We start from the raw sequence: 20,209 nt of genomic DNA, 5'->3' as shown, positions 1-20,209 counted from the left end.
GAAGATTGGAAACATCACAAAAACCCCCACCTGAGCGGGGGGAGGCAGCTGTATTCTTCAAAAAGATCAGTGTTTGAGATTAAAGGAGGTGAAAGAGACATGACAGCTAAATGCAGTACTTGGTTCTGGACTGAATTCTGTGCTGGAAGAGGAAATGCAGCCAGGATAAACGGATTACATCAACATCAAGTCTCCCAGGGTTACAGAGTCGTAGAAGCAAAGGTCCTTGTTCTTAGGACGGGTCCACTGAAGTTTTTAGGGGTAAATGGACAACTTCCTCTCAAATGGTTTTAAAAAACAAAATATATACACTGTTGACCCTTGAACAACACGGGGGTGGAGGGCGCTGACCCCCATGCAGTCAAAAATCCGAGTCTAACTTTACACTTGGCCCTCTCCATCTGCAGTTCCACATCCGCAGATTCAAGCAACCTCAGATCGTGTAGCACATATTTATTGAAAAAAATGTGCATATGAGTGAACCCATGCCAGTCAAACCCATGTTGTTCAGGGGTCAACTGTAAATTGAAGGGAAGAGAACAAAGGTTAAAGCAAATGAATGAGGCACAATGTTCATGATGGGTGAACCCACGCAAAGGGTGTACGGGTATTCTTTGTATCCTTCTTGCAACTTTTTCACGTGCGCTTCTATCCCTGCCCCAGTGAGACTTGGAATTTGGGTTCTGGATGCTACATTGCAGAGGCTGTAATCCTGGTGTGAATTTCCCCAAGATGTAGAAAGGCGATAGGCAGCCATGGTTATGACACGCCCAGTATATCATGTACTAAGTTTCTAGGGATTCTGTGGTGGAAGCTATAAAAATTGGCTAAGCCCTCATCTTCCCTACACCCCATGGTGCTTTCTTATCTGGAGAAAGAGAATATCTAAAAACGTGCTCTGGAACTTCTTTTTAGCTCATTTTTCTATGATGGTCTTGTCCCTGAGATACAAATGTAGAATCTAAATCCATAGTTTTAAAAGCTGAATCTGTAATTTGGACTGTTAAACTTTTTATGAAACATTTAACATAATGAGCCTAACAGATACTCATATACCCACTCCCAGTAGTAACATGTGTTTACACTTTGCCATCTTTGCTTCTGATATATAAAAATCCACGACTTCATAGTGCTACAGACATAACCACCATAACACCCGGACAAGACCATGAAGAGATGCCACTTCACACCCACCAGGATGGCTACAGTTTAAAAATCAGAAAATAACAAGTGTTGGTGAAGATGTGGAACCTTTGTACCTTGCTGACATGAATGTGAAACAGTGCAGCCACTGTGGAAAATAGTTTGGTGGTTCCTCAAAAAAATTAAGCATAGAATTACCATGTGACCCAGTAATTTCACTCCTAAGTGGACTATATACCCAGAAGAACTGAAAACAGATGTTCAAACAAAACCTTTTACATGAGTGTTCATAGCACTATTCACAATAGTCAGAAGCTGGAGATGATCTAAATGTACATCCGCTGACAAATGGATAAACATAATGGGGACCATCCGTTCAGTGGAATAGCACTCAGCTGTAAAAAAAGAACGAAGTCCTGACAGCTGCTACAACATGGACGAACCTTGGAAACATGCTGGGTGAAATAAGCCTGATGACACAAAAGGGCACACAGTGTGTGGTTCTGTTTGTAGGAAAGATTCAAGGCAGGCAAATCCATAGAGACAGACCACTGAGTGGTTGCTGAGGAATAACTGCTTATGGGCACAGGGTCCCGTTTGGGGTGACGAAATGCCTTGGAACTGGGTACAGGAGGTGGTGGCACAGCCTTTCCAATGTGCTCAATGCCTCTGTGTTGTACACTTTAAAATGGTTAGTCCTGTCGTGTGGATTTTACTTCAATTTAAGAAACAGAAGAATCCCAGACACAAGGGGCCTGGCGCTCTGGCCTGTGGCTTCAGCCCCATTGCACAGGCCAAGGAGACCCACCCAAGCCAGGCCAGCCTCCAGGGCCTGTTTGGGCCTTTTCCTGGGGTCTCACCTTGGTTGCCAAGCGGCAGCCGTTGTCAGGATCTCAGGTGGGGGGCTTGGAGCTTGGGTACAGGGACTTAAGCACAAGCCCGGGCACAGGCCTGCACAGCAAAGCTAGAGAGCCCGTGCTCCAGGGCAGAAGGTCGAGGCCTCCAGCTTGATACACTGTTAGGGTCCTTTGTTTCAGTTTGCCTAAATTTTGAGGGGGTGATTATTTTTTAATTTAATTTTGCTTTTAATTATGTAAGATGTTTGCATGGTTCTGAAGTCAAAATACATTCAGAGAGGTCTGCTTCCACCCCGTCCCACCTTCCCTGTTCTCCCCTCCCTGTACATCATCGTTTTTACTTCTTGCTGGTTTATACTTCAATGTTTCTTTTTTAAAATATAAGCAAATCGTATAGATGTTTTCATTTCCCCACCATTCCTTCTACAACAGGAATCACACTGTTTTCTATTTTGCACGTTGGTTTTTTATCTGTCTGTAAGTCACTCTGTAACTGTCCCTAGAGGCCCCTCATTCCCGTCCACGTTGATGGTACGGGCATTTGGCTTGTCCCCAGTCTTCTAATGTTGTAATAGTGCTGCAACCAGCAGCTTTGTGCATCTTCTACTTTGCCAGTGAATCTTTTGCCTAATATATTAGGATTATAATTAGCAGCAGACAGTTTACAGGCACCCAAAGTAAAATGTGAGAAACTTAATTTTTCTAATACATATTAATATGATGCTTAATCTTTTTCCAATTACTTTCAGAGCTGTGATAACAATTTTAATCTCGCAAGATCCCAGTGAGATATCGTAGTTACTCATTTAGCAAAGCCTGATTTCAAAGTTTCTTTTGGGGAATTATATAATATTTTTTAAAGTATTTTTTTAACATCTTTATTGGAGTAAAATTGCTTCACAATGCTGTGTTAGTTTCTGCTTTATAACAAAGTGAATCAGCTATACATATACATACATCCTCATATTTCCTCCCTCTTGCGTCTCCCTCCCACCCTCCCTATCCCACCCCTCTAGGTGGTCACAAAGCACCGAGCTGATCTCCCTGTGCTATGCAGCTGCTTCCCACTAGCTATCTATTTTACATTTGGTAGTGTATATATGTCCATGCCACTTTCTCACTTCATCTCAGTTAACCCATCCCCCTCCCCGTGTCCTCAAGTCCATTCTCTACGTCTGCGTCTTTATTCCTGTCCTGCCCCTAGGTTCTTCAGAACCAATTTCTTTTTTTTAGATTCCATATATATGTGTTAGCATATGGTATTTGTTTTTCTCTTTCTGGCTTACTTCAGTCTGTATTACAGACTCTAGGTCCATCCACCTCACTAAAAATGATTCAGTTTTGTTTCTTTTTATGGCTGAGTAATATTCCATTGTATATATGTGCCACATCTTCTTTATCCATTCATCTGTCGATGGACACTTAGTTTGCTTCCATGTCCTGGCTATTGTAAATAGAGCTGCAGTGAACATTATGGTACATGACTCTTTTTGAATTATGGTTTTCTCAGGGTATTTGCCCAGTACTGGGATTGCTGGGTCGTATGGTAGTTCTAGTCTTAGTTTTTTAAGGAACATCCATACTGCTCTCCATAGTGGCTGTATCAATTTACATTCCCACCAACAGTGCGAGAGGCTTCCCTTTTCTCCACATCCTCTCCAGCATTTATTGTTTGTAGAATTTTTATTATGGCCATTCTGACTGGTGTGAGGCGATACCTCACTGTCGTTTTGATTTGCATTTCTCTAATGATTAATGATGTTGAGCATTCTTTCACGTGTTTGTTGGCAGTCTGTATATCTTCTTTGAAGAAATGTCTGTTTAGGTCTTCTGCCCATTTTTGGATTGGGTTTTTTTTTTTTTTATTGAGCTGCATGAACTGCTTGTAAATTCTGGAGATTAATCCTTTGTCAGTTGCTTCATTTGCAAATATTTTCTCCCATTCTGAGGGTTGTCTTTTTGTCTTGTTTATGTTTTCCTTTGCTGTGCAAAAACTTATAAGTTTCATTAGGTCCCATTTGTTTAGTTTTGTTTTTATTTCCATTTCTCTAGGAGGTGGGTCAAGAAGGATCTTGCTGTGATTTATGTCATAGAGTGTTCTGCCTATGTTTTCCTCTAAGAGCGTTACAGTGTCTGGCCTTACATTTAGGTCTTTAATCCATTTAGAGTTTATTTTTATGTATGGTGTTAAGGAGTGTTCTAAGTTCATTCTTTTCCATGTAGCTGTCCAATTTGCCAGCAACACTTACTGAAGAGGCTGTCTTTTCTCCGCTGTATATTCTTGCCTCTGTTATCAAAAATAAGGTGACCATATGGGCGTGGGTTTATCCCTGGGCTTTCTATCCTGTTCCATTGATCTGTAATTCTGTTCTTGTGCCAGTGCCATACTGTCTTGATTACTGTAGCTTTGTAGTATAGTCTGAAGTCTGGGAGCCTGATTCCTTCAGCTCCATTTTTCCTTCTCAAGATTGCTTTGGCTATTCTGGGTCGTTTGTGTTTCTATACAAACTGTGAAAATTTTTGTTCTAGTTCTGTGAAAAATGCCATTGGTAGTTCGATAGGGATTGCATTGAATCTGTAGATTGTTTTGGGTAGTATAGGGTAGTTTGATAGGGATTACATTGAATCTGTAGATTGCTTTGGGTAGTGTAGTCATTTTCACAATGTTGATTCTTCCAATCCAAGAACATGGTATATCTCTCCATCTGTCTGTATCGTCTTTAATTTCTTTCATCAGTGTCTTATAGTTTTCTGCATACAGGTCTTTTGTCTCCTTAGGTAGGTTTATTCCTAGGTATTTTATTCTTTTTGTTGCAGTGGTAAGTGGGAGTGTTTCCTTAATTTCTCTTTCAGATTTTTCATCAGTGTATAGGAATGCAAGAGATTTCTGTGCATTAATTTTGTATCCTGCTACTTTACCATATACATTGATTAGCTCTAGTAGTTTTCTGGTAGCATCTTTAGGATTCTCTATATATAGTATCATGTCATCTGCAAACAGTGACAGCTTTACTTCCTTTTTTCTGATTTGGATTCCTTTTATTTCTTTTTCTTCTCTGATTGCTGTGGCTAAAACTTCCAAAACTATGTTGAATAATAGCGGTGAGAGTGGGCAACCTTGTCTTGTTCCTAATCTTAGAGGAAATGCTTTCAGTTTTTCACCATTGAGAACCATGTTGGCTGTGGGTGTGTCATATATGGCCTTTATTATATTGAGGTAAGTTCCCCCTATGCCTACTTTCTGGAGGATTTTTATCATAAATGGGTGTTGACTTTTGTCGAAATCTTTTTCTGCATCTATTGAGATGATCATATGGTTTTTCTCCTTCAGTTTGTTAATATGGTTTATCACATTGATTGATTTGCGTGTATTGAAGAATCCTTGCATTCCTGGGATGATGACCCCACTTGATTGTGGTGTATGATCCTTTTAATGTGCTGTTGGATTCAGTTTGCTAGTATTTTGTTGAGGATTTTTGCATCTATGTTCAGCAGTGATATTGGCCTGTAGTCTTCTTTCTTTGTGACATCTTTGTCTGGTTTTGGTATCAGGGTGATGGTGGCCTCGTAGAATGAGTTTGGGAGTGTTCCTCCCTCTGTTCTTTTTGGAAGAGTTTGAGAAGGATAGGTGTTAGCTCTCCTCTAAATGTTTGACAGAATTTGCCTGTGAAGCCATCTGGTCCTGGGCTTTTGTTTGTTGGAAGATTTTTAATCACAGTTTCCATTTCAGTGCTTGTGATTGGTCTGTTTATATTTTCTATTTCTTCCTGGTTTGGTCTTGGAAGGTTGTGCATTTCTAAGAATTTGCCCATTTCTTCCAAGTTGTGCATTTTATTGGCATATAGTTGCTTGTAGTAATCTCTCATGATCCTTTGTATTTCTGCAGTGTCAGTTGTTACTTCTCCTTTTTCATTTCTAATTCTATTGATTTGAGTCTTTTCCCTGTTTTTTCTTGACGAGCCTGGCTAATGGTTTATCAATTTTGTTTATCTTCTCAAAGAACCAGCTTGTAGTTTTATTGATCTTTGCTATTGTTTCCTTCATTTCTTTTTCGTTTCTGTTCTGATCTTTATGATTGCTTTCCTTCTGCTAACTTTGGGGGTTTTTTGTTCTTCTTTCTCTAATTGCTTTAGATGTAAGGTTAGGTTGTTTATTTGAGGTGTTTCTTGTTTCTTGAGGTAGGCTTGTATTGCTATAAACTTCCCTCTTAGAACTGCTTTTGCTGCATCCCATAGGTTTTGGATCATTGTGTTTTCATTGTCATTTGTTTCTAGGTAATTTTTGATTTCCCCTTTGATTTCTTCAGTGATCTCTTGGTTATTTTGTAGTGTATTGTTTAGCCTCCATGTGTTTGTATTTTTTACAGATTTTTTTCCTGCAATTGATATCTAGTCTCATAGTGTTGTGGTCAGAAAAGATACTCGATATGATTTCAATTTTCTTAAATTTACCAAGGCTTGATTTGTGACCCAAGATATGATCTATCCTGGAGAATGTTCCATGAACACTTGAGGAGAAAGGGTATTCTGTTGTTTTTGGATGGAATGTCCTATAAATATCAATTAAGTCCATCTTGTTTAATGTATCATTTAAAGCTTGTGTTTCCTTATTTATTTTCATTTTGGATGATCTGTCCTTTGGTGAAAGTGGGGTGTCCCACTACTATGTCTCCTACTATGATTGTGTTACTGTCGATTTCCCCTTTTATGGCTGTTAGCATTTGCCTTATGTATTGAGGTGCTCCTGTGTTGGGTGCATAAATATTTACAATTGTTATATCTTCTTCTTGGATTGATCCCTTGATCATTATGTAGTGTCCTTCTTTGTCTCCTGTAATAGTCTTTATTTTAAAGTCTATTTTGTCTGATATGAGAATTGCTACTCCAGCTTTCTTTTGATTTACATTTGCATGGGATATCTTTTGCCATCCCCTCACTTTCAGTCTGTACGTGTCCCTAGGTCTGAAGTGGGTTTCTTTTAGACAGCATATATATGGGCCTTGTATTTGTATCCGTTCAGCCAGCCTATGTCTTTTGGTTGGAGCATTTAATCCATTTACATTTAAGGTAGTTATTGATATGTATGTTCCTATTACCATTTTCTTAATTGTTTTGGGTTTGTTATTATAGGTCTTTTCCTTCTCTTGTGTTTCCTGCCTAGAGAAGTTCCTTTAGCAGCTGTTGTAGGGCTGGTTTGGTGGTGCTGAACTCTCTCAGCTTTTGCTTGTCTGTAAAGGTTTTAATTTCTCCATCGAATCTGAATGAGATCCTTGCTGGGTAGAGTAATCTTGGCTGTAGGTTTTTCTCTTTCATCACTTTAAATATGTCCTGCCACTCCCTTCTGGCTTGCAGAGTTTCTGCTGAAAGATCAGCTTTTAACCTTATGGGGATTCCCTTGTATGTTATTTGTTGTTTTTCCCTTGCTGCTTTTAATATTTTTTCTTTATATTTAATTTTTGATAGTTTGATTAATATGTGTCTTGGCGTGTTTCTCCTTGGATTTATCCTATATGGGACCCTCTGTGCTTCCTGGACTTGAGTACTTCCTTTCCCATATTAAGGAAGTTTTCAACTATAATCTCTTCCAATATTTTCTCAGTCCCTTTCTTTTTCTCTTCTTCTTCTGGGACCCCTATAATTCGAATGTTGGTGCGTTTAATGTCGTCCCAGAGGTCTCTTGAGACTGTCCTCAATTCTTCTCGTTCTTTTTTCTTTATTCTGCTCTGCGGTAGTTATTTCTACTATTTTATCTTCCAGGTCACTTATCCGTTCTTCTGCCTCAGTTGTTCTGCTATTGATCCCTTCTAGAGAATTTTTAATTTCATTTATTGTGTTGTTCATCATTGTTTGTTTGCTGTTTAGTTCTTTTAGGTCCTTGTTAAACGTTTCTTGTATTTTCTCCATTCTATTTTCAAGATTTTGGATCTTTACTATCATTATTCTGAATTCTTTTTCAGGTAGACTGCCTATTTCCTCTTCATTTGTTAGGTCTGGTGGGTTTTTACCTTGCTCCTTCATCTGCTGTGTGTTTTTCTGTCTTCTCATTTTAGTTACCTTACTGTGTTTGGGTCTCCTTTTTGCAGGCTGCAGGTTCATATTTCCTGTTGTTTTTGGTGTCTGCTCCCAGTGGCTGAGGTTGGTTCAGTGGGTTGTTCAGTGCTCCCCTGGTGGAGGGGACTGGTGCCTGTGTTCTGGTGGATGAGGCTGGATCTGGTCTTTCTGGTGGGCAGGACCACGTCCGGTGGTGTGTTTTGGGGTGTCTGTGACCTTGTTATGATTTTAGGCCACCTCTCTGCTAATGGATGGGGCTGTGTTCCTGTCTTGCTAGTTGTTTGGCATAGGGTGTCCAGCACTGTAGCTTGCTGGTCATGAGTGGAGCTGGGGCTTAGCGTTGAGATGGAGATCTCTGGGAGAGCTTTCACTGTTCGATATTACATGGAGTCAGGAGGTCTCTGGTGGACCAGTATTCTGAACTCGACTCTCCCACCTCAGAGGCACAAGCCTGACAGCCGGCTGGAGCACCAAGACCCTGTCAGCCACATGGCTCAGAAGAAAAGGGAGGAAAGAAAGAAAGAAAATAATAATAATAAAATAAAGTTATTAAAATAAAAAATTATTTAAAAGGAAAAAATTAAAAAGTAATAAAAAAGAGAAAGAAGAGAGCAACCAAACGAAGAAACAAATCCACCAATGATAACAAGCACTAAAAACTATACAAAAGAAAAAAAAACGGACAGACAGAACCCTAGGACAAATGGTAAAGGCAAAGCTATATAGACAAAATCACACAAAGAAGCATACACATAGACACTCACAAAAAGAAAAAGGAAAAAAAATATATATATATATATATATTATATCTCTTCTGGGAAGTCTGAGGTCTTCTGCCTGCATTCAGTAGGTGTTCTGTAGGAGTTGTTCCACATGTAGATGTATTTCTGATGTATCTGTGGGGAGGAAGGTGATGTCCGCGTCTTACTCCTCCACCATCTTGAAGGTCTATCCTCTAAAGTATTTTTAAAAGTTCTCTATTCAAACAGGTTGTTGGGCTAGCATCTCTATTAAATGGAAATTAAATCATAAATTCAATATTTATTAAGTAATGAAAATCTGACATTTAGAGTAGTTTGTTGTTTTTAATATACAGCAGTTTTGAAGTTTGTCTTCCTAATTCGCTGTGTCTAAGCGAGTGAACTAAATTTTCGAATCCTCGTGCTCACATTGACAAGCCCTGTGTTAGAATTTTACAATTACCTCCGCTGAGTACAGGAACATAGGAACCGCTCGTGTGTAGACAGATACAGGACTAGGAACTGGAAAGCTGCCTGTCCCGAAGTGGACGTTAGTGTTTGTTTCCTCTGTAACCACTCGCTGGCCCTTGCTTGCTTCCCGCCTCCACCTTTGCATCTCGGACTAACCCACGCCCACCTCTGTCCTTTCTCCATCCCCTGCGGAGCCTCTGCCAGTGATTCTTGACCTGGACAGGCTCTCTTTCATGCACACAGCTCCCCTGTGCCACTGACAGAAAGGACCAGAATTCAACCAAGTATGGGAGACTGGATCGATTACTGGCAGAGAAAGAGATGTGACCAGAGTGGGCTTGCTCAGCGCTGCAAGAGCTGAGGCTCTGTCCTCAGGCCTAAATGGGCTGAATGGGTGCCTGAGGCCGACATGCGACGGAGGAGCGGCTTCGGTATTGCGGGGGCTGTCACGGAGGGTGGGGTGGGTGTGCAGGAGGGTCTGTCTGATGATGCCGGACAGAAAGAAGCCTTGAATATGGAGTCCTGAGTGTGTATGACCTCTGCTAGAGCTGTGGGTAATAGGAGCGTCCAGTGAAGATTTGGTGAAGAACAGAGTCCATTTGCCAAAAAGATGATTCTCTTCGCTGGTGCTATGAGCCTGGACCCTGCGCACGTCCCTCATGTCACACTCGGCGTCTGTGCCTAGCACAACTGCACGGGCCCCAAATAGACCTGCTGCTACTTCTTGAAACAGACAGCCCCCTCTTCTCCACCACGAGGCCCCACCTCAGCCATCCATCTGGAGCTAATAAGGGTCAGTGCTCTGCTGGGAGCGTTGGGTCGGGAGGGCGGGCTGGTGTCAAGTATGTGTTTGGTGGCCTCTGAGCTAATGAATTTGTTGTGTTTTGTCTAATCCATGAATCCATGTTTTTAGTAATCTTAAGTGATATAGATTTTTCAAACCAAGCAGGATTGTAAAAAGCCTGTTTTCCATTTACTCCTTTTTGTTAGACCACGTTGCCCCAGTAGCTGTCAGGAGAAGACTCTGGGATCGTGTCGCCTCTTTCTACCAAGGTGCTATCTTAGTGCATTCAGGCTGTGGTAATAAAAATACCACAGACTAAACAACAAGCGTTTATTTCTCACAGTTCTGGAGGCTGGACGTCCATGACACAGGCAGATTCAGTGTCGGGTGGCGGCCCGCTTCCTGGTTCATAGACAGCGTCTTCTCGCTGTGTCCTCACGTGGCAGAGGCAGGAGGGAGCCCTCTGGGGTCCCTCTGATACGGGCACTGATCCCATCGTGAGGACTCCCTCTTCATGACCTCAGCACCCCCAGAGGCCCCACCTCCTAACACCATCACACTGGGGAATAGACTTCAGCATGTGAATGGGGGGCAGGGGGCACAGACATTCAGTCTGTAGCAAAGTCTGAGTGGTTAATCTCAGGTTAGCATCTCAGGTTCTGCCAGACACTATTCTCTGAAGAAATGACCGCGTTCTCCTGGTGTTGAGGATAGATCAGAAGTGTAAACCTGGACCTTTAAATGACTGACGCTGTGGGTATCCTGAAGCCTATTGCTACATGTCCAGTGGAGTGACGTGCTCTCCAGTCTCTGACAATAAACCACAGTGACCTCAACTGCGGTTCCAACTCAGCCCAGCAGGATGGCGTGGCGCGCGGAGGTTATGGGCCGATTTCTGGTCTGAGCACGTTGGTTTCTCATCCCCTCGTGTCCCCTTCCCGCTAGCCCCGCGTTGGAGAGCAGAATGGTGCAGTCCTCTGCCCTACGGTTCAACAGCGGCTCTAACGCGGACCCGGTAGCTTATTGTCCGGGTGAGGCAGGATTTCTCCCCTCTCCGATGTCATACATGATTCTTCCTGAAAAGAGTCGAGGCCACCAACCATGCAGAGCAGCAGAGTCACCAATAAGTCACCGCCTTTGAGGTCGTGAAACAAGCTGGTGAGATGATTAAACAGACAGTTCTGGTGGAGAAACAAACTGTAAATGTCCGTTTATGTTAGCATTTGGTGTGTTTTAAGGTCCATTGGTCTGACCCTGATTTCAAACGCAATCATTGGAAATAAAGTCAAACTGGGGGAAAAGGATTTCCTCCCCTTCTTAATAGTCTGTGTTTAGCTCATGCCTACTTGTGTCCTCGGGACATTTTGCACGTCACGTCTGTGTGTCAAGGTTCGGCACTTGCACCCATGTCGTGGTGCCTGCCCCCGGGACGACTGTCATGCCGTGGTGACAGAACATGGCCGGGGTATCTGCGTTGCCGTGACTTTTTGTGCCCAGTCAGGCCAAGAGCCCTGGCCAGGTGGTGGTGGGAGCGGGGGCTGGTCCCACTGTCTTTGTGCCTGGAGCCCCCGCCCAAGTCGGGCAGGAGGCTGGCTGTGGGCCGCCCCCGCTGCCCCGCCTTCCTGGAAGGATGCGCGGGGGACACGGGCAGTGCCTTGATTGTTCTTGAGCTCTCGTCGCACCTCCGAGGGCCCCGAATGAGAGGCGGTGGGAGGTAAGAGAGACGGGAGCTTTGGGGAAGGAGTAGCCGTAAATCAGGTGAGTTGGCGTCCACTCCGGCAGCTTTTCGCTCACCAGCTGTTTCCTGTCCGGCCACGGGAGGAGGCAGGCTGTGCCAATCGGCAGGGCACGATCGGCAGCTGCGCGAAGGGGCACGACCTCCCGCCGCACTGAACCCAGCTTCCCCTCCACGGGGAGGAGCTGTGTGCGGGCTGGGGGCCGCGGCTGGAGGCGAGGTGTTCGTGCCGGCCTGGACCCCGGCCTCCCAGGGCAGAGTCGGCCTGTGCCCTGACAGCACGGATGCCCAGGAGGAAGGTCGTATCGCAAATGGTGATCTGTGCTGTGACGCAGGGAAGGTGTGTTTCTGTTCCTTAAACAAGATGCTCTCTGCCGAATCACCCACAGGCCTTCATTTTAAAATGGGAAGGTTGATTCTTCACTGAAGGAAGCCCACCCGTCGGTTTCTTCCTTCAGGCCCGGAGGAAGGAGGCACGTGGGGAGGGAGGAACCAGGGCTTGCCGCTCCTGTCTTTCTTCATCGTCTTTTACGAAGTCTCAGCTCAAGCTGCCGTCTAGGACCTTCCAGATGATCTTCCTCCTTAAAAGCCCAGAGTGCCACCTCCTTGCCACCCTCCACTGTCGTGAGAACACGGGGCTGGCGTGGCTTCCCTGGGGGACTCTCCCAGAGTCCTCGCCGGTCCCTGTCTGCAGAGTGAGGCTCAGGGTGCAACCTTGCAGGAAGCCGTGTCCTCTGGGCACATGGAGTATAATCCACATCCCACTTTTTAAGGGGAGCTTTTGCCCGTTCACTTCCACTGCCTCTGTTCCCTCCATGTAATCGACATTGAAGGCCCTCTGAACGCTCCTTATGCCCCGTGAGTGCCGCTGCGTTGGGGGGTTCAGTCCTCCGAGAACAGGACCGTGGGTGATTTTCAAGGTCACTTCTGGCTATTGAACGGCCCTGGTTTGTATCGACGTTCAGTCCGAGTGGGTAGAGAAAGACTGGTCATCCCAGCACGGAAATCCAGACCAAAGAGTCCCCTCGTTCTAGGCTGTAAATCAGGTTATAACAAATGTGTGACGTAATAATGGAGCGTCAGGCCTGTTTCCAGAAACTGGCGCGTGTTTTGTCATGTGCCTCAAAGACGGACCTTCTTCAAAGACGGTGGCTAGAGTGCCTTGGGCCAGCTCTCCAGGAGCAAAACCATTCACAGACACTTAATCTCACGCGCTAGCTCCCTGGTGGCGTGGCCTGGAGCAGGCCAGTCTCCATATCTGGGAAGGAAGGGAGTCAGCACCCTGCCCATCACCAGGATCAAGCCAGGGGCGCTTTGGAAAACACAGTCTGAATTTGAACCTTGAGATCAGAGCTAGAGAAATTGCATTTTTAAATTTTTTTAATTGTGTTTTTAATTTAAAAAAATACATGTATGCTATTAGCCTTTTTACTTTGCCTTCCTATTTACACACGGGCAAACTAGCAGTCATTTTACCAAATCAGGGTTCCTCAACCAAGACTGAGTTGTGACTATTTCCTCCACGACAGGGTGAATCAGTGAAGTACTTCCTGGATAACTTGGACCGGATTGGCCAGCTGGTGAGTAAGACCCCCACCCCAGGAGTCTGTGATCCAGGATTAGAAAACATTTGTGTGGAGACCAAAGCAGCCCAAGCGGTGAGGGCTTTCGCTGTCCTCATGAGCCATGTTTGTTGTGTCAGGTGACCACAATGCCATTATTGCTCCTAAAAAGTTAGCGATAATTCCTTAATATCAAGTCAGCTTTGAGACTTTCCCAGTTGTCGCATTAGTGTTTTCTTGTGGATGCTGCTTTATTTTAGTAGTTTGAATCAACATCCTATTACGGTCCATCCATTGTAACTGGTCCATGGCACTTAGACTTCTTTTATTCTTTAGGTTTCTCCTTCCGTCTTTTTCTTGCTTTCAATTTATTTGTTGGAGTAATTGCATTATTTCTCCTGCAGGGTTTCTCGCGTCTCAGTTTTGCTCTTCCATCCCTGCAGTGTTGTTGAAGGTGTTTCTCTCTCCGCTCTGTGCTTCATGAATTGGTAGTTGGCGCTAGAGGCTTCAGCCCTGTTTGGACTTTTGGCAAGGATGATGCATGAGTGCTGGTGTGCAGTAATCACTGGAGGATTGTCAATAGTGCAGGATCAAAGTGGTTTGAGTGACCACAGTTGCCCGTGTGTTGCTAAAGACTTTAAGAGTTCTCCAAGAATAACATATTAAATATATTGCGGGCTAAATTTAAATAGCGTTGCAAAACCTAAGTTAAATCAGTTCATAGTAAGGGTTTGGAATGCGTGTGCCCTAGAAGTTAGAAAAACAGAAAGGTAGCTATGGTGCAGGAAAAAAAGAGATGGAAGTCTCCTGTGGAGAAGAAAGCCGATGAGATTGCAGACTGGGGCCTATCAGTGAAGATTCTGATAATCCTTCCTCAGCCTGATGAGCCTTTGTTCATTTTGAAATGAGCTGTTTAGTTCCTTCACTTTTTGTTTCACGGTGAATTTATATTTTTGTAATTGAAAGTTGCTTCTGGTATTTGGTTCAGCTTCTCTCAGAAGTCACTGTAACTCTCTTTCCTTTCACCCCCATCTTTTTGTTCTTGTTTTCTCATGTTCTTCCTCTCCTGAATTTCTCCCTTGTCCTATTTTACAGAATTACTTTCCTAGCAAGCAGGACATCCTGCTGGCGAGGAAGGCCACCAAGGGCATCGTGGAGCATGACTTTGTCATCAAAAACATCCCTTTCAAGATGGTGGATGTGGGCGGCCAGCGGTCTCAGCGCCAGAAGTGGTTCCAGTGCTTTGATGGGATCACGTCGATCCTGTTCATGGTCTCGTCCAGTGAGTACGACCAGGTCCTCATGGAAGACAGGCGCACCAACCGCCTGGTGGAGTCCATGAACATCTTTGAGACCATCGTTAACAACAAGCTCTTCTTCAACGTCTCCATCATCCTGTTCCTCAACAAGACGGACCTCCTGGCGGAGAGAGTAAAGGCTGTCAGCATCCAGAGGCACTTCCCAGACTTCAGGGGCGACCCCCACAGGCTGGAGGACGTCCAGCGCTACCTGGTCCAGTGTTTCGACCGGAAGAGACGGAATCGCAGTAAGCCACTCTTCCACCACTTCACCACCGCCATAGACACCGAGAACATCCGCTTCGTGTTCCACGCTGTGAAGGACACCATCCTGCAGGAGAACCTGAAAGATATTATGTTGCAGTGAAAGAGGATGCCCCTCACTTTTGCGGTCCTTCAGCAGCCTCGCCGGCCACAGGCCAGATCTCCCCGGTGTCCCGGAGCGGGTTTCCCGAATCCGTGCCCTCAACACCTGGCTCAGGGATGCCGTGAGGCCCGCCACGCTCTAGGCCAAAGGACGTGACACTTTGATGTTAGCTACTGAATCCTGGGGACTAGTGAAACTACTGAAAATCCAAGCGATCACTTTGGTATTAATGTGTAATGCTTAATAACACAGCTTTCTTTCTTTTTACAGAAACTATTCCTTCCCTGACACAGTGTAATCGAGGACTGCGTGTGCGTGCGCGCACACTCTGTCTTTAATGACAGAAACACGAAAACCGACATCTTTGCAGATGGCTTTTCTCTCTAACTCGAGAGTGCTTGGTGAGGAGTGTTGCCGGGGCAGGGGGAGGGGGGAGTTTGTAGGAGGTGAAGCGCCGGGCTGTCGCCACCACTTCCCCAAGGGAGCGCGCTGCCTTTTAAGTCTCTTGTGCCGATGTCCCGAGAGGCCCTGGCCCCGGCCGTCAGATGAGAGGGTGGCAGTGAGAGCTGGCGGTGTGGACTTAAGGCCCCACAGCCTGCACTTTCTTCCCACCCTGCCCCCTCCCCTCTGCACAGGGCAGTGCCCGCTGCCTCTGTGCCCACCCTCCCTGCCCCTCGGCAAAAACTTCAACCAGCTGGCCTTGCAGATGACTCTTCTGTCTTCTGAGTCGTCTCCAACACTGCAGTCGGCTGCAGGGAGCCTTTCCTTCTTTGGAGGAAGTGGAGAGCTCCTTTCCCCTCAGGGGCTTCCGAGAGCTGGCGGCATTGCCAGCAGAGCCCTCGTTAATGCCCCTGGGCTCCGCGCTGCCTCCTGGTGGCCGAGAATCGAGGTTCTAATCACGGTCTCTTGCTTCTACTAACGTACACATGTAGCAGGAAAACTGTTGGACGTGGTCTCCTCTGAGTGAAACTGCAGAGGCTGTGAATGTCGACGCGAGCTGGTCAATCTTACACTCAGTTAACTTGTCTGGTTACTCTGTCCAGGTGTCTTTCACTGTGTTTAAAAATACATTGCATTCCAAACTGGTCCCCGCTGTGTATTACTCTACTCGAGTGCCTGGCGTGTTGAGGACCCTGCCTAGCATTTAAAAGAGAAAAAAGCTTCCTCTGCCAGTGGCACCAGAATGTTCCTGTGGTTGAGTGACCGTCCCCGGGCGCCGTCCCCAGGCCACACTGTCCCCGGTCCTGCGTCCCTGGTGAGTGGCTCGCCCGCCTTCGCCCAGCAGATGAGCAGGGACCCTGTGGCAGACGCTGACCCGGGAGGGAAGGGAGGAAGAAACTGCTTCCGAGTCAGCCTCGTTATCACAGGGTTTCAATGAGGAGACGACATGAAATCCCGTCTCTCTCAAGCGCTCAAGGCTTCCTGTCGATGTTCGCTGGGGTTTCGGCTTTTTTCTGGCTGGAGAAAAGTTGCTGTTTTTGTACTGCTTCCTGTGGCTCTTCATAAACTGAGAGGACGAGCCCCGGGATCGGGGCCGATGACCGAGGCCAAAAGAAAAAAGAACATTCTCAACGGGCTGCGTCAGGGCGGCCCGAGACCCCGCCATCGCTGCTCAGAGGACCTGTCCTGGGGCACGAGCGCTCCTCGCCCGCCGGGTTCCAGGTCTCACACGTGTGTCGGGACCCACGCGCTTCCTCACCAGCCTGGCAACACTCCCTGTGGTCTGGCGGAGGGGGCGGTCGGCGTAGCCGGTGCAGGTGCCCGTCCGAACGGCTTGCTGGCGAGTGGGGTCAGCACGGTCGGCAAGCGCCGTTTGTCCTTTAAACCGTCTAATGCGGCTGCTGGTTTGCTTTCGGAGGCGGAAGCGAGTTGGTATAGACAGGGAAGCTGAGCGGACTGGGAAGCAGGGGGGACGGCCCGAGGGGGGCCCCTGCCCGGCCCAGAACTGACCCGCTCTTCCCCCTGCGGCCGGGCTCCCCTCTTCACGGTAAGCTGAGTGGACGGCTTAGTCCTGGCAAGGCGCCCGGCCCTCAATTCCATGATTGGTCAGCATCCGAGAAGAAGATCGCTCTTTGCAAGGTCAACTGAAACCATTTACAGCCTTTCTACACATAGATTATAGTCACTTTTCTCTCCAAAACCTTAGGCTTTTCTATTTTTTTTATTTTAATTTCACTGTTACCCTCGATTATTGTCTTTTTTTATTGAGATAGTTGTGCCTCATCTGTTATTACAAAAATGTAACAATAAACTTCCTCAAACTAAGATATTTTCCTCATAGTTATACTGTTTACACATAAGGACACATGTACGTTTTTTACTGAAATATTTTTTTAACCCTTCAGTTTGTAGAGAAATTGTTTTAAAGCTATTGCATTGTAGCTTTGTAATTTATATAGAGGGTTCTCTAGACTCTTTGTTCTTGTAATTTTTTTACTTCTTTGATAAAAATGAGTCAGGTTATTTCAACTCCAAGATCGGGAAAAAATCTTGAAACAAGATTATTAGTTATGACTAACTAACTTGGGCATCCTGGGAACAGACACTAACTTGGTATCGTGAGTAAAGGCACCGTTAGGAGGAGAGCAGTCGGGGTGAACTGCTCACCACTTACACTTTGCACAGCATTTTAGCATTGGCAGGAGGGACCGGTTTGGTGATCTGACCACCTTCAGTCTCTGGATGTATCCTCAGTTTTCCTTTGCGTAATAGAAAATAACTCAGCGTGTGCAGTCAACGTTAATTTGACAGTCCCCAAAATTCAGAGCAGTTGGGTAACTCTCCTAATGTTCCTTGAAGGCTCATTACTTGTCGATCCCAGTTTTTATTTCCACGTGGGACACAGGAGCGCTGTCACTGAGTGGATACCTCTAGAACACGACTTCAGGACAAGGAACAGGGGCAAATACATGGAAAGACACGTGTGTGTGTGAAGGAGGGATCCTGCTGCCCTGAGACCTGGGGGCCCGAGGAGAGGACCTGGTGATGGACGTGGACGTGGCCAGAGACCGGAGGCTGGGGCAAGCCCAAGGGAAGGCAAGGGTGGGAACTCTTTCTCCGCAACCCTGTGGGGTGACCATCCCCATCACAAAACGGAGAAACCTCTGATGCAAAGTGCGAACGATTCCCAGCCGGCAGAGCTCATGGCGCTCAGGCTTCTCTTGTAGAAAAGGCACGTATGTACTGTCCAGTGGCCATCACCCAGGTAGGCGTTGTGTGCGTCCACGTGTGGGGAAGGCAGAACTGCCCCCCCCCCCCGCCCCCAGAGAAACTTGTACTCGTCATTATCCACGTGGCTGAGGGCTAAGGTCTTTGAGTTCTTGTTTCCCCATTTGCAAAAGTTGGGTCAGATCACGATGCTCAGCTCTGGCACCGCAGTCAGGTCACCTGAGGGGCTTTGCAAAGCCCTGGGCTGAGCCACCCAGAACCTGTGCAGTACAGGCGTCACGTGGACGCACTCCTGGTTTCCCAGGTGGTTGCTGTGCAGCCGGCGTCACAGGCCACGAAGCAGAGGACCATGGAGGACTCCCTCCAGGCCGCTGGAGTTGCGGTCCACAACGTGCTGGCCCCCCGAATCCTCCCCTCGCTGTGACCTGCGACCTGCCTCAGGAAGGAAGTGATGCTGGGTCTTCTGTTGTGGTTTAAGTGAAGAGCAGAAGCTCCCACTAAGCCTTCAACAGCATGTCGGGTGGTCCTTTCCGGCCTTTTGATGCCACCTTCTCCGTAAGGTACATCAGATGCGCTCAGCAACCTCATTCTTCAGTGATGCCCGGCAATTTAGAGAGCTCTGTTTGAAGAAGAAGACAAGCCCTTTTAAAATCTGCCTGGCAGCGCTAGGGAGAGGTGGGCCTTGCGTGTGGGATTCCTGCATTTCACGGACTCGGCATTCGGGGCGGGCGCAGGCCCTGGTGCCAAGGTTGGTGCTGGGCCTGCAGCTGGCGGGGGGCTGAGAGCTCAGCCCCCCTGAGCAAGGGCTGCTTTTACTGACTGCGTTTGTGAGGCACCTGCTGGGCCCTGAAGAGGGTGGTGGTGGGTCCCCAGAGGAAGGAGCTGCTTGTTTAAGGCGGCTCAGAGGCTGGCAGTCGCCATGTTGACGGCCCTTAACGGCAGGTGGCACACGGTTCGTGCTGAGTTCAGGGAAGGGGAAGCCTCGCTGTGGGTAGAGGGGAGCCCCTGGGGCGTGGAAGGGCCACTCCGCTTCCTCGGTCCCACTCTTGGTGTGTGGTTCCTACCTTCTGCTGGAGGAGGACTTCACGGCACGCGAGGCCCTGCTGCTCGTGTGGGCCCTCACTCTCCTGCCAGGTCCCGCCCTCCAGAACCTGCTGGAACTAGAGGCTGGGTGTTCGCTGGTGCACAGGGTGGTACTGAAATAGGTGGTTTTGGTTTCCACACCATGTTGGCACCTCTTCAGGCGAAAACCTACTCAAAGCGCAACAGGTTGCTACCTGCCAGAAGCACCCCCAGTGCCCGCCTCTCGCTGGATGACATGGGATGCGTCACACCCAGAGCGGCTCCTCGGTGTGGACCGCACACCTGCAGGGGTTCTGCTGACCCTGACGGTGGTCGTGAGCCCCTAGGAGAGCGGAGCGCTGCTCAGCATGGGAACTTGCTACGCGAGGCTCCCGCCCCAGGTCACCGCAGGAAGGAGCGGGATGTTGCCAGCCCGAGTGAGTTCTCAAGCATCCTGGCAGGATGGATGTTCCCGGGAATCGGCGTCTGAGTACAGCAAGAGGTAGGAAATGGGGTGGAACTCAGAAATAGACCATGAGATTCCTGCCCCAAAACGCAGAACTCGTAGGGCAGCAGGCCCTCCCCGGCAGCCTGCGATTAGGGTGTGGAGTAGCTGAGAACAGGCAGGAACTGCTCTTGTATCCCACCCGACCTATGGCGCCTCCCTCCTCCTCAGATCCAGCGAGGACCTTGGCACGTCGCTGTGAGGTGCTTATTATAGGGACCCGAAGACTGTTGCTGTGAACGCGGCCCCGTGGCTCGCTTCACAGAGAAGCGCACACCTGGCTCCCCCTGGAAACTGGGTTCTCCGCTTCTGAGCTGGTTGTGAAGGTAGTGTTTTTATTCCGATGGTTTTCTTTGTGTGTGTGTAACACAAACCACAGTGAAACACTAGAGCAGCTACTAGGGGTTCCTGGACCAGCCCAAGTTTCCTCCCGGGCAGGCAGCCGGCACTCTGATTGCGCGGCCGGC

The 20,209-nt window shown here is 47.2% G+C and overlaps 1 protein-coding gene across 2 annotated transcripts in view; it reads left to right on the top strand.

Moving 5' to 3' along the window:
• The window catches only part of GNA12 (G protein subunit alpha 12), a 111,919-nt gene extending 94,647 nt beyond the window's left edge, over nt 1–17,272 (top strand). Inside the window, exons 3-4 of one of the 2 annotated variants that reach the window (XM_030760600.2) lie at nt 13,310–13,360; nt 14,438–17,272. In XM_030760600.2, coding sequence (XP_030616460.1) covers nt 13,310–13,360; nt 14,438–15,007 — 621 coding nt within the window. In that variant the 3' untranslated portion in view covers nt 15,008–17,272. The remainder of the gene's footprint in view (nt 1–13,309; nt 13,361–14,437) is intronic. The other variant, XM_089895526.1, reaches the window with a different exon arrangement.
• The last annotated feature ends 2,937 nt before the right edge of the window (nt 17,273–20,209 follow it).

The sequence above is a fragment of the Delphinapterus leucas genome, chromosome 15 (genome assembly GCF_059928025.1).
Source record: "Delphinapterus leucas isolate spDelLeu-1000000601 "Yukka" chromosome 15, BTC_Dleu_Yukka2, whole genome shotgun sequence".
NCBI lineage: Eukaryota > Metazoa > Chordata > Mammalia > Artiodactyla > Monodontidae > Delphinapterus > Delphinapterus leucas.
Note: the sequence above shows the minus strand (reverse complement) of the source record. Positions and strands in the feature narration are given on the sequence as shown.